Source organism: Melitaea cinxia, chromosome 18 (genome assembly GCF_905220565.1).
Source record: "Melitaea cinxia chromosome 18, ilMelCinx1.1, whole genome shotgun sequence".
NCBI classification, from domain to species: domain Eukaryota; kingdom Metazoa; phylum Arthropoda; class Insecta; order Lepidoptera; family Nymphalidae; genus Melitaea; species Melitaea cinxia.
The window spans coordinates 14,338,409-14,353,053 of NC_059411.1; the positions used below are offsets into that span (position 1 = coordinate 14,338,409).

Sequence of the window (14,645 nt, forward strand, 5' to 3'; positions counted from 1 at the left end):
ATAAAGGTTCACTGCTCGTTTCCCGTAGGTGATAGCGTGATAATATGTAGTCTATATGTTGATCCGACTTCTTAATAATATTCGTGCCAAATTTGAAGTAAATCCATGCAGTATTTTTTGAGTTTATCCCGGACATACATACAGACAAACAGACAAAAATTATAAAAAGTATATTTTAGGCTTCGGTATCGATTGTAGATCACACCCCAAGTATTCTTAAAAAAAAATATTCAATGTACAGTTTTGACTTTCCTACCATTTTATTATATGTATTATAATACTAGAAGGCATTTTGTAAAATATACAAAACTGCAGAGCGAACTGCGTAAAACGTAATATTAAAGTATGAAGACGTAATAACATTACGGCAGAGGTACGTGCCAGCGCGGAGAGTTCTTTACCTGAATTTCATTTTAATACATTTTATATTATACGGCAATTTTTAATTCGGTTAAAAATATAGATAAATAAAATTAAAAAAAGATTAACATAAAATAAAATTGAGATTTACAAATTAAATTCAAAAATATAAATAAATAAATAAATGCTTCACACTCAACGGCCCCCAGCTTGTGTGACCAGAAACACACACAATATAAATGAACAAACGCCCAGACCACGACAAACATCTATATGGCCATTACAAATGTTTGTAGTAAGTGGGGATCGAACCTGGAACCGCCAGAGCAACAAATCTTGAATTTGAGTGTGTAATTCATTCATTGTTGTGCTGTTACACTCAAATAAAAATTGTGTAACAAAAAAAAAACGATTATAAGCTTTTTTCTGTAGTTATATTATATATTATGTTATCTTTGGCTCGTTTCTTTCGGCATTAGAGAAGTTCACGGCGACTATTATGAAAATAATCGTAGGAATATTACTTATGATTGGACGATTTAGTTTTAAATGTCAAGACATTGTTAAAGGGAAAATATAAAGTCAGTTGTGAACAACTTAAAATATATGTTGAAACTTAGACATTCATTTTTTTCTAAAGTTTTGTGATTAAATTATAACTTATAAAAGAAAAGGGAAAAAACAAAGAAAAGTAAAATAATTCATTTTTCTATAGTATAACCTTTATCGAGATTTGTTTTATTCTATTTATTTAGAAGTTACTCGTCATAAATTATATATATATATACATATATATATCATAATTATATATGTATAAATATTCAGTTTAAAAAAAGTTTACGACCGATTCTCAGACCTATCAAATATACACCAAAATTTTCATAACAATCGATCAAACTGTTTCGGAGTTTGGCCCCTAACACTGTGACACGAGAATTTTATACATTAGATATATTTTGAGATTTATTAAATTGAAATAAACTGCAACAGTCTTTAAGCGTCCCACTTCTGGACCAAGAATTATTTACTTTACAGAAGAAGAATTCACCACATTTATCTCTATAGAGTAGTAGAAAATATTTTTACCATGATTCATGATCTTTGTCATGGGTTGCTCATGATAATAGCCAGAATCGTCGGCTTTACGTGCTCTTTGAGGTACTTTGGGCATAGTGACAAGTACATACTACCTACTACTAATTTTAATGATTATCGGGGTATTAATAAAAGCATAAAAATAATTTAAAAGAGGAACCAAAAGTGAAGCGCCTCTGACTTCAATTCCTATAAATTTATTATAATTTCAATTTGCCTTACTTCTTTGTTAGCCTAGCACAACGACTGACAAAATGCTCTCAAGGAGCTTATCAATTTATTTACTGATAATATTTATAAATTATTCGGTGAACTGTAAAACATCTCTTTTCAGTGCAGATGATGATTTTGTAAAAATATCAAGCAGCGCTGATTGTGTTTTGAATTTATCAGCGAAATATTTTGTTGATAAAAAAGCCTTAAGTGGCAGCATTGTTGTAGTCAGTGTCAATTCCAATGCTTCAGCTGCTGAAAGTCATTTATTAAGAACGATGCATAAAGGCAAAAAATATTCTATAATGGTTAAAAATGCATTCCGACGACACGCGAATGCGTCCCACTTTACGGAAAAAGCTAAAAACTATCTGCTTATATTGAAAAAGAAATTCGAACTTATGAACCATTTGGGACAATTAAGCGGATTGCCGACATGGAATCCCTTAGCAAAAGCTATTGTGTATTATAAATTAAAGAAAAGAGAAAAAGGTCCTGAAATAGCGATGTCGTTTATAAATGATCTTAGAAAATACAAAATTCTAAAAAGTATTGCGTTTATATACAGTCCCTTAACGGAAGAAGTCACTTCATACTCATGGACCCCGTACAGTGACAAAAATTGTGCAGGAAAATGTGAATCTGTATATATTTTAGACAAATGTAGTAACAATAGTATAAAACAATTAGAGGTTCAAAGGGAAATGTTCCCATTAGACCTAAAAGGCTGCCCTTTAATAACTTACGCCGTAATATCCGAACCGTACGTGATGCCTCCCGAAAGGAAAGTTTCGAGCACAATGTGGAACGATGCTTATGAATTTCAAAAAGGCGGAGATATTAATCTCGTGAAGATTGTATGTCAATTCGCAAACATGAGCCTTATTATTCGTACGTCTCAGAAACAGGAAAATTGGGGGGAAATTAATCCTAATGGAACCGCGACTGGAGGCTATGGTTTGTTGTTGAACGACTCAGTCGATCTTCTCATCGGTAACATAGAAGTTACTAGAACTATACGTAAGTTGTTCCATCCCACTGTAAGTTACACTCAAGACGAGATGACTTGGTGTGTGCCTAAAGCGAGACAAGCAGTTACTTGGGACAATCTAATTACAATATTTCAATGGTCTACATGGTTCGCCACTCTGACGAGTATTTTAGTTATGGGTCTGTTATTTCATTATTTGCACTACAGAGAAAACAGATCAACTACAAAATGGCCGACAAACTCAATTTTGATGACATTTTGTATGCTACTCGGCTGGGCAGCTAAATTCGATCCCAAATCGTCACCGTTCCGCATACTGATATTTGTTTGGCTATGTTTCAGTTTAAACATGGGGATATCGTACGAATCATTTCTAAGGAGCTTTCTAATGCACCCACGATTCGAGAAACAGATAAATAGCGAGGCAGATCTCATTCGGTCTAGAATTCCTTTGGGAGGCAGGGAGATTTACCGATCCTATTTTGAGACTAATAACGCAAGCTCGTTTTATTTGTATCGCAAATATAACTCGACAACGTTCTCGGAGGGGATAAGGCGAGCGGCTCTTGATAGGAATTTCGCCGTTGTTTCTTCGAGGAGGCAGGCCGAATACATGGATCAAAAATTAGGTAAAGGTGCGGCGTTGATTTACTGCTTTCACGAGAGCAATAACCTATACAAATACGGTGTTGTTCTACTCGCTAGGAAATGGTTCCCGATGTTGGAGAGGTTCAATAATATTATACGAAGTGTGTCGGAAAACGGTCTAATAGATAAATGGAACAAAGAGCTATTTATTCACAGCATCAGGTCGGATGGAACTAGCGCTATCCTGCCGTTAAGTATTCAGCATTTGCTTGGGGCTTTTATGTTGATTGGTATCTTATATAGTGTTAGTATTATGGTATTTATCGCTGAAGTAGTTTTGGGTTTCCTTAAGTATAGGAGGGAAATAAAAGTTGGAAAATGTAATGTACCCATTCCGTAAACAGTAAAAGAATCGATTTTACTAATTTTATTAAATGTATACATTTTTGCATATTCACGATTTAAATAGTACAATTTTAAACGAGTAGTGTTTTCAGATAATGTTTTTTTGCACAATAATAAATTTTTAAATTAAAATAATATGAACATTTTTGATATATATTTTTTTATATTTAGAAGTAGTATTAAGAAATGTCGTTTAATAATATAGATACTATATAAATATGAAGTAACGTCAACTAAAGAGTTAGTAAGGAAATGTGACGATATTATATACACAAAAAACACATTCAGCTCAATGATTGACATTATAACCTTATTCAAAATCCAAGAATCGAATGCGAAGTATTTCAAAACAATGGAAAGTTTTCGAGACGTGAAACAATGTAACGATTTCTGTACTAATTAAATACGCTCCGTTCAAATTGTTTTCATTGAAAATATTGCAGTATGAGAAGGTTTCGTCTCAGTTTCATTTACGAATGAAACTTAAACGTAACGATAATGAACGCCAATTCATTTGTTAGTTTTTATCCGACTGTGAAAATGTCATAAAATTTGCAAGCTTTTCTATCTTTGTTTTTATAATTTTTAGGTCTTAGTGCGTCATGCATTCAGCCTGTATCATTCCACTGCTGGACATAGCCCTCTTTCTCCATATAGGAGAAGGATAATCCACCACGCCGCTCAACTGCGGTTTGGCGGATATGTTCTCAACTATGAGTAACGATCACTGGTGCTTATGATAGCAATCGGGACCGACAGTTTAACTTGCTCTCCGAGGCATGGTGGGGTGACCAACAAGGACAGACATCCAAATCGGAAAGGAAAATTTGTACAAATACAATATCCATCCCGAGCGATTCGAACCCACAAACCACTACACCAGAGCGTCCTGTAGGATAAGTAATGTTGTAGATAATTAGATAGACAGTTTTATCTGAATTTTTTTGTATACTTGTATAGTTGATCTACCACACCTTTACCCTGCTCTGCTGGTATTCATCCGTATTATTGAATGTCTATAGTTATTTGTTTTTACTGAATGTCTGTAGATTATGATAGTTGGATGATTATATTTTTGTAGTAAGTAAACAAATTCGATCTGTCTATATTGAGACTGGAAAAAGAGCTAGTAACATAGGCATACGACCTAAAAATTTACAATTTAATATAATACCTATAAATGTACTTTGTAAAAAAACCTATTCTATAACAGAAGAAAAGAAGTTTAACCTCTTATTTGTAGAAGAGAAAGTAGTTTAATCTTCTACGCTTCTTAACTATACAGATTGGCAAAAATTCTAATATCAACATACCCACATGGCTCAATTTTTTTCTGAAATTGCGGTTACCTCAAAATGAGTTCTTTCAACGCAGCATAGACGACGTATTTCTAGATCGTTTAAAAATTCAACAGTGCTAGGTAGCACGCAATACATAGTGCTTGCATAATTATGTAGTACTGGAAGGTTTTATTTGGTAGATATTGGTGGTGAAGCCGTCTCATTTTTATTTAGATTTACTTTTAATCAGAATCCAATTGACTTGATAAAAATATATGCCTTAAAGGCTTAAAATATTAGGACGAGTTCATAGACTTATATTTTTTAACCGACTTCAAAAAAGGAGGAGGTTACTCAATTCGACCGTATATATATATTTTGTATGTTCGGCGATATCTCCGTCGTTTATGAACCGATTTTGTTAATTCTTTTTTTGTTGGAAAGGAGATGTCCCTAGTTTGGTACCATGATAAGGAAATTAGGATCTGGTGATGGGATCCCGGAGAAATCGAGGGAAACTCTCGAAAATCCCCATAACTTTTTACTGGGTGTAACGATTTTAACGATTTTTAATTTAATCGAAAGCCGATGTTTATTATGTGGTCACATCTAAATTTAATCGACATCTGATTACAACTTTTGGAGTAATCTTTAATCATGCGTATTAGTCGTGACTATTTTTTCGTCTACCTACGTTGTTGTCGATATAATTGAAGGCGGTTTTTCTTCGTTTGCCTGCAAACACAATTATGTTTGTAATTGTTCTATCAGTTACTAAGTTACAAAGGAATCTTATTACAATTGACATAAATGGACATATACATATAGATTGACACAATATAATACTAAAACCTTCGTCTTGAAATTTCCAACTTTATTCCATAACTCCTTGGTTTCCTCTCTCGAAAAGGCTTAACTCTTCCACTGGTAGAATGACTCGAGATAGGAAGACTACGTTGTCTAGAAAATCGAAATAAAAACTAACTCCATATACGTATTTTCTTCTCCTTTGTCCTATCTTAATTCTTATACTAATTTACTATCGCATTAGGTAATAAGCCTGCAATGGTAGTATATTTATCGCAATAAATAAATCACGCTTCAGCCTGTAATATCCACTACTGGGCATAGGCCTCTTTCCCCATGTAGGAGAAGGATCAGACCTTAATTCACCACGCTGCTCCAATGCGGGTTAGGGGATATATTCCAGCCGCTTTGGCGCAACGGTTACAGCCATGGATTGTACCTGTTGCGCTGGCGGTTTCGGGTTCGATTCCCGCACATGACAAACATTTGTATTGACCATACAGGTGTTTGCCGTGGTCTGGGTGTTTTTGCAGTCCTTGTGGGTATCCCCACCGTGCCTCGGAGAGCACGTTAAGCCGTCGGTCTCGGTTGTTATCATGTACACCTGATAGCGATCGTAACGCATAGTAGGGAATAAATAAATAAATAAATAAATTACTTTTTGTTATTAATATTTTTTCTAGTACGCACTTCGTTCTATTTATAAAAGTATGTAAAATATGATATCTTTCCTGTAACTGTGCAGTAGAATACATTTAGTTACCTTTCCAAAGTATCTAATCCTTAAAAATTATTACATAAATTTAACCCTTAACTGTTTAGTTTTATTAAAGTCGCATTTACCGTGAATCGTTTATTCGATACATTACATAGCTAATATTTCGAAACATATAATTATCAACACATTACTATGGATTCAGTTTAATCTAAGCCACAGATAAATCAATAACATTCTTGTAGTTAAGGCGATAAGGTTTACAATTGCTTGGATTTTCGGTAAGGTGATTTTGTATCACAGTACGAACATATTAGGTGCTATGGTTGCTCTAATTATGTTCTATGGTAACTGATTTAATTAAAGTACTGAATGGATTATGTTAACTGTAGATAATTAGATGATCCCTTCACCCGTTAGTATAGGTATGATTCATTTCATGTACCAAACATGGAATTAAATATTTGAAATTTATACTATAAACTATTTAAAATAAAAATTAAATAAAATTGTCAAAAAAATGAAAAAAAAAATGTCGGAGTAATACTTTTATAATTTAGGGGTTTAAAAATACATTGCGATCGCTTGTTAAACCTACCAAATATGCACAAAAACTTATAACAATCGGTCAAGCTGTTTCGGAGTTTGGCCCCTAACACTGTGACACGAGAATTTTATATATCAGATGTACTTTCTTGGAAGAGACTTTAAAAGTTATTTTGAATCTAACAATTATATAATGTCATGTAATGCAGTAATTTGTTATAGATAATATACATATTTATTCAACTGTCCTGGATTAAAACCAGCGCGCTGCAGCGGTTTCTTAGAACACATTAATTTGACATTTATATACCAAGTATACATAATAATAAGTTTTGTCTGAGATAGAGTTTTATATATACATTCTTTATTGCACTAAGTAAAATTTACAATAGTCATTATAATATAGGAAGTTGGCAAGGGCGAACTTATCTCTAAAAGAGATCTCTTCCAGTCAACGCATGGCAGTGAGAGATAATGTGAACGCGAGGCAAAGTAAAGGAGTAGAAGAATAATAAAAAAAACAAATAAAATGCATACACTACACATACATAAACAACTTTTAACTGAGGTAGGGCACAGCAGGAATTTCCTGCTCAAAATATGGAGCAGCCCGACTGGGGTAGTACCTCGACCTTACAGAAGAAGAGCACAGCAAAATAATACTGTTTTCAAGCAGTATTGTGTTCCTGTTGGTGAGTAACGTGACCAGAGCTCCTGGGGGGATTGGGGATTGGGTCGGCAACGCGCTTGCGATGCTTCTGGTGTTGCAGGTGTCTATAAGGTTCGGTAATTTGTTGTTACTCATTCTAGGGAATACATTCGCCAACACATCGTTGACCATCGTCTTGGATTGAGCTCCGATCCTCTCCTACATGGAGAAAGAGGCCTATGCCCAGCAGTGGGATATCACAGGCTGAACCGTATCGTAATAGTATGTTATGGCTCGGTATAAAATAATCAATATTTATGAATTTATATCACGTTGTGGTAAATATGTTGCATGCGTATCGATTTTAATTAGGGAAGTATGCCTCAGGGAGAGTGGAGCTCGTAAATACCGCGAATAGCGCTTTTTTTCCCAAGGAAAAATTCTTTCTGTACTTTATTATCTCATAGTATCGAAACGAAAATATTCGAAAACAATGGAATTAATTAAACGTTGGCTTTGATTTTAAATAAATAAATATATACATATTATACACCTAATTATTTTTTTTCTATAAACATAGATACAAATAATATGTATATAAAGAATATAATATATAAAATATAAATAAATAAATATCTTATAACATACACACACGGTCGTCTGTTCCTATGGTAAGCAACTTAATGCTTGTTTTAAAGGTAACAGCCGACTGTTATAACTATATTTTTTGATAAATATACATAGAAATAAAACATATATAAATATAAATATTACACCCAGACTCAGGCGGGAATCAAACCTGCAACTCGCGAAACAGAAAGAAGGGCACTATAAACTGCGCCAACGGGCTAGTCTGCGCCAACGGGCTAGTCAAAATATAATAGAAATATTTGTACACGTACAGAAATATCCAATCCGAGTGGGAATCAAATCCGCAATCCCGATGTTTAGGCGTATACATGGCACACGCACACTACACCAAGGTTGTCATATCACACAATTATAGCCTTAGTTTTGAAGTAGTATAGTAGTGTGTGTAGGTTGTTTCAAAATAATTTGCTAATTCAGATTTCATAACGAGATATCCAATAGAATTTCTTTTGTAGTCACTTGCAATGCACTCACTCTTCACAGAATTACTATATTATACTAACTGTACCCCGCGTTGCTACGCTTTATTTTGTTTTCATTTTTTGGTCGTACCAACTCAGAAACCTTTGTGGGCTCATGCACAACACTTTGCCGAAGATCATACGTGATCAAATGCATAGTTTACGATTTTATAAAGGACATACAAATTTAATATATAAAATTCTCGTGACGCGGTGTTTGTAGTTAAACTCCTCCGAAACGGCTTGACCGATTCTCATAAAATTTTTTGTAGGTCTAAGAATCGAACAACATCTATTTTTCATCCCCCTAAATGTTAAGGGTAGTCCACCCTTAATTTTTTTTAGTTTTTAGATAAATTATTATTATTTTATTTTTTTATGATACAACATAAAAAAATACATACAACCCGAAATTTTCAACCCTCTACGATCAACCACTATTTTTAAATAGCGTTTAGCGGTAAGACAACGTTTGCCGAGTCAGCTAGTATATATATATATTCCAATGCTAGTTCACTAATGTTCGTATGAAATGTTCTGTTAATTTAAAAACCCCTGTACTTACTTCGAGGTATATCTTGATGATTTAGTAAAATATCTCTTTATACATACAACAATTGAGCACTATGTTCATTTTCTTTACATATTCTTCGTAGTTTTAAAATTTCTTGGAAGAAATCGTTACTAAACCATAACACCGTTTTCAGGACATTATTATATATGTCACTTATATACCTAGAATAATTTCTATGTGGTATAAAAAAGTGTGTGTGTCAGCTCCAACGCCCGGCTGGAGTTTACTCCTTCAGATCGACTGTCTAAATAGGCACAAAAAGGACTTACTAGTCTAAGAAAAAGATGAATACCATATCAAATGGTAAATAAACGAATGAAATAACGCCATCTATCGGAACTTTATTTGGTAGATCGATAGATGGCGCACAAAAACGTAACGAGGTCATTCGTTCAGTGGATTATACTCCTCAATTGTTTTTAATATCGGGGGCCTTATATGTAAATTGATTTTTAAGAAGTAAATTCCAAAATATTTTTTACAATACGAAACGGTTGTTTTGCTTAAGTCTTACGTTAGTTTCATTTCACCCAATATTCATCAAAGTTTGTTTCGGTTTGAGTTAACTAATCAAAATGATATTTCTGTATTTCAGTTCCAGTAATTTAGTCTTGCTAATATGAAGCTACCACGAACTTAGAAAGTAGATTCTGCCGAGAAAAATCTGCAATAAACTCAGCAGTTACCGTTTAAAACAAAAACTATTTATGAAAATATTTCACGTCTTCGGTGCGACAAAGCCAGTCCTGCAGTCATCAACCCATGCCCAGGGTGGTGACTATGGGTAACACACATGAGTTCACACCATTTTTGGCGTGAACTTGTGGAGGTCTATGTCCATCAGTTTACTGTGATAGGCTGAAATGATGATATTTCAGACGGTCATTAAGTAATACCAGCTAAACCCGTGCGAATATGCATAAGTTGATTTGAAATTGAAAAATAAAAAAAAATACCGACAGTCAATCATGTTGACGCTGTTTCAAAACTAAAGCCGCCATATATATAATTTTAATAATTAATTAATTTACAAAAATAAAAGCAATAATAAATTTTTAAGTTGTTGTTGCCGGTAGAGCAAGCAATTATCTATAAAATGATATAAAATTTATGTGGTGTGATTGTGAGGTTTTTTTTCATAAAGGAAGGCAAACATCTTAAACCTTAGCGTATTGATATAACTATATGACTTCCCACAACTTACTATAACATCAATCTTAACTTAATTTCACATCAAGCACTTAAACTATCAAACCCGTTTTTAATAAAGCGTGAATAATCACAATTTAAGCTTAACATATTATACTCAGACAGTTCAGTGAACCCGCAAATTAATTTCTCATAGTGATGGAAGAAGTTTTAGCCGTCAGCGTCATTGTATCTATTCTCTACTATAACTAATGGATGCGCGTCTGTTCCGTCAGTTTCAAACGCTAGAGATAAATCGTTCTTACAAGGCCCGGTCGCACTTAGGTCGGTTAGAGTAAATTGTCCAGACCTCAGGGTGTTAGCTAACCTTGGAGATACTTATTTTGTGAACGTGACGTTGTCGTTTCGTACGACATTTTTAGAAAAACATTTTTTAAAATGGTACAGAAGAACTGATGTTGTTAAATATTGGAACAATTTTATAAACTTCAAATTATAAATAATTATCTCACATTCAGTGATCCAGCAGTTGGGTAAAAACCGAAAACATACCTACTCGACAAAAGTACAAACTCTCAAATTGCAATAAGGATTTCGATCGAAGCAGGTCGATCTTACCACAAGTATCAATTGCTGTGGCCACTACAATTAATATCAGTAAAATCTTTAATTTGAAAAAAATTCCAAGTCATTTGAGAAAACAAATAATTAAATTGAACTGTATTAAGAAAATTATTAACCTCAATAGTTATCATTGCTCATCATCAAGTCACAACATCCACTTTGACATCATTTTTTCTCAACAAATATGCTTGTGAAATAAAAATAAACAACTAATAAATTAAGAACCATGAATAAGTTATGAGTATAGTGCCACTGGGCTTGCAAAAACTGTCAACTAGATGATGTTGTGAAGTCTATCAGACTCAACTTAGCTCATATTCTTTATAGTGTGTCTCTTTAGAGACGTGTATTTATGGTGATTTTTTTTTAACTTTAGCATGAGTCTAGCTTAATTATATTTATCGATTGATTTTTTTTATGTAAGTGATATGTCCACAGGCTTATAATGCCCGTGCTTTTGTTATTCCATATTTTTTAATTTTTTTTTTTAAATGCATCGGCACTTTACTGTAACTTTAGAACTAGTCTTATAGTCTCTAAAAATCGACGCGAGTCCACTGACCAAGACTAAGTATACTAAGAGTACAATACAATACAATACAATACAAATACTCTTTATTGTACACTATCAGAGAAAAATTTTACACCGTAAAAGAAAATATAGACATGTACAAAAGGCGGTCTTATCGCTAAAAGAGCGATCTCTTCCAGACAACCTCTAGCATGAAAAGGACATGACTAAAGAATTAGACGGCATGGAGGTGTACATACATAATATATACATATAATACGTAAATATACATATATACACATACACATATTCATACATATACATACATACATACATACATATATATATATATATATATACATATACATATATACACATACACACATACATACACATATACAAACACATATATATATCAAATATATATAAACATAATATATAAAGAATATGAAATTACAAATATACATACGACAGAAGAGAGGAAGGACCGGCTAAAGTCATTGTCAAGTAATATTTGTAGTAAATTAAATTTATAAACTTATAATGTGACTCATCAGTTTAAATAGTGTTTCTTTAAGTAACTTTTAAAAGTGTCTAGTGATTGTGCCCGCCTTATATTTACGGGTAAAGCATTCCACAACCGAACAGCTTGTACCGAAAAAGAGTTAGTATAAAAAGAAGAAGTATGAGAAGGAATTTTAAGAATAAGATTATTATCCGATCGAAGAGTTTGATAGTAGCTCAAAGCGCTCTTTTAAATAGGAAGGCGTCTTTGGATTAAACAGTACGCAGTAGAGAAGTGAAAGAATGTGAGTATTCCGGCGGAGTCAAATTGGGAGCCACCCGAGCTTTTTGCGAAACTCAGAAATGTGGTCATATTTCCTAAGTCTAAATATGAAGCGAATAGAAAGGTTTTGAATACGCTCGAGTTTATTTAATTGATCTTCCCTGAGGTCGAGGTAACAGGTGTCGGCATAGTCGAGAATAGGAAGAAGGATGGATTGTGCCAACGCAATCTTGGTGGGAATTGGCAAAAGATTTCGTAACCTACGAATGGAACTGATAGCAGTAAACATTTTACGACTAATTTCCATAATCTGTGAATTCTAGGTCAAATTTTGGTCAAAAATAATACCTAGATTTTTTACTTCAGAACTATAAGGAATAACATTGTTGTTAAATATAACTGATGGCAAAAGAGAGTGATCCAAACGACGAATCAAATGGTGGCTGCCAATAATAATAGCTTGACTTTTCACAGGATTTACTTTTAGACCAAATGAGTTACTCCAATTAACAATTTCACTTAAGTCGGAGTTAATTAAGTTAATTGTATGGTGAATATCATCTAACCTAGAATGCGCATAAATCTGTAGATCGTCTGCATACAAGTGGTAGAGAGAAGAAATACGGGAAGTTACATTATTAATAAAAGCTGAAAATAGCAGAGGCGATAGAACGCCTCCTTGAGGTACACCGGCATTGACGGTCAGCCAATCAGAATATGAGTCCTGAACTCGAACCCGCTGACGGCGACCGTATAAATAGCTATGAAACCAGCCAATTACCGATGAAGATAAGTTAAGGGAATTAAGAACCGCCAGCAGAATGTCAAAGTCTACCGTGATGAAGGCATTACTAAAGTCTAGTAACGTCAAAACCGTGAGTTTCTGGCCGTCCATAGCCTGTCTGATGTCATCAGTAATCTTGACCAAAGCAGTCGTCGTACTATGACCCGCTCTGAAGCCGGATTGAAAACGATTTAGAAGGTTGTTTGAACAAAAGAAACACTCAAGTTGTTGGTATAAAATTCGTTCTAAAACTTTAGAGAGGAATGAGACAATGGAAATAGGACGGTAATCACTGTATGAAGAGGGATTTCTTTTTTTTGGAAGTGGGGTTATTTGGGCATCTTTCCATGGGGAAGGAAAAGTCATAGTCGCAACTGAGTTATTGAAAATGGATGTTAAGACAGGAGTGACATAATCAATAACAGGGATAATCATTTTCCGGCTAATGCTATCAGAACCAACAGCATCAGACTTTATGGCTAAAATATTCCTCTTAACATCACCCTCGGTTAATTGGCTAAAAGAAAATGAGGAAAATGTGGAGTTTACATTGGCAGAAAGAAGAGAAATGGTATTGGACTTGATAGCGTTATCAATAGCATCTGAAGAGGAGAAGTGATTATTTAGTAAATTTAGGTCAATATTATTTGAAAATGCATTTTGATTGTGTACTTTGCCGACTCCAAGTGTTTTTAAAAATTTCCAAATTCTAGAGGTATTGCAGTCTTCTGTTACAGATGTGAAAATATGCCGTCGATGAGTATCTCTACAGAGTTTGTTGCAGCGATTCCGGATTATTTTGTAACGGGATTTGTTTTCAACTGTTGGATTTGACCTATATTTTGCTTTTGCTAAGGTACTAACGTGCAATAAAATTGTTTTCTTTTTTTTTTTAATTATATCCGTGAACACCTATATAGGTATATTATACTAAGTATAGATATGATTTTATTGTACATATTGTTTATTTATTTTTTTATAGTTATTATAGTTATTGATTGATTAATTAGTACAGCCTGTATCCCAGTGCTGGATAATATGCCCGAATGTATTTATAGAATTTTGCAATTTTATTCGCAAAGTAGTATAGCTATGTATGGTATTGTATTCCATATTTTTTGTGACTTTATCTGTAACTTGAGAACACTAATTAATCGAAAATTTCAGAATTGTTTACCACAATCGTATTTTATTATTTATTTATTATTATTTAATTACAGATTTTAGATCATAAAATAATATGGATCCATTTATTTCATAACCATATAAAAATCCACGTGTGAAATTTATATATCAAATATACAGTGCAATGTACAAAAGCATCTTATACGATTTGAATACATTGTCTGAGTGAACAATCTCCCCGAATTTTATTAGTGGCATGATTTAATCTGTTAGCGTAGTGGCCAAAGCGACTGGTTATTTCTCTAATCATAATAGATAAGATCCCATTTC

At 33.5% G+C, this 14,645-nt stretch overlaps 1 protein-coding gene across 1 annotated transcript; it reads left to right on the top strand.

Annotated features, from left to right (window-relative positions):
- Nucleotides 1-204: 204 nt before the first annotated feature.
- Nucleotides 205-3,647, top strand: LOC123662148 (the record flags this gene model as incomplete). Its single annotated transcript, XM_045597032.1, has 3 exons — nucleotides 205-252; nucleotides 345-373; nucleotides 1,790-3,647. Coding segments are annotated over 3 exons (1,935 nt in total), but the record flags the coding sequence as incomplete, so codon positions are not given.
- Between the last annotated feature and the right edge of the window lie 10,998 nt (nucleotides 3,648-14,645).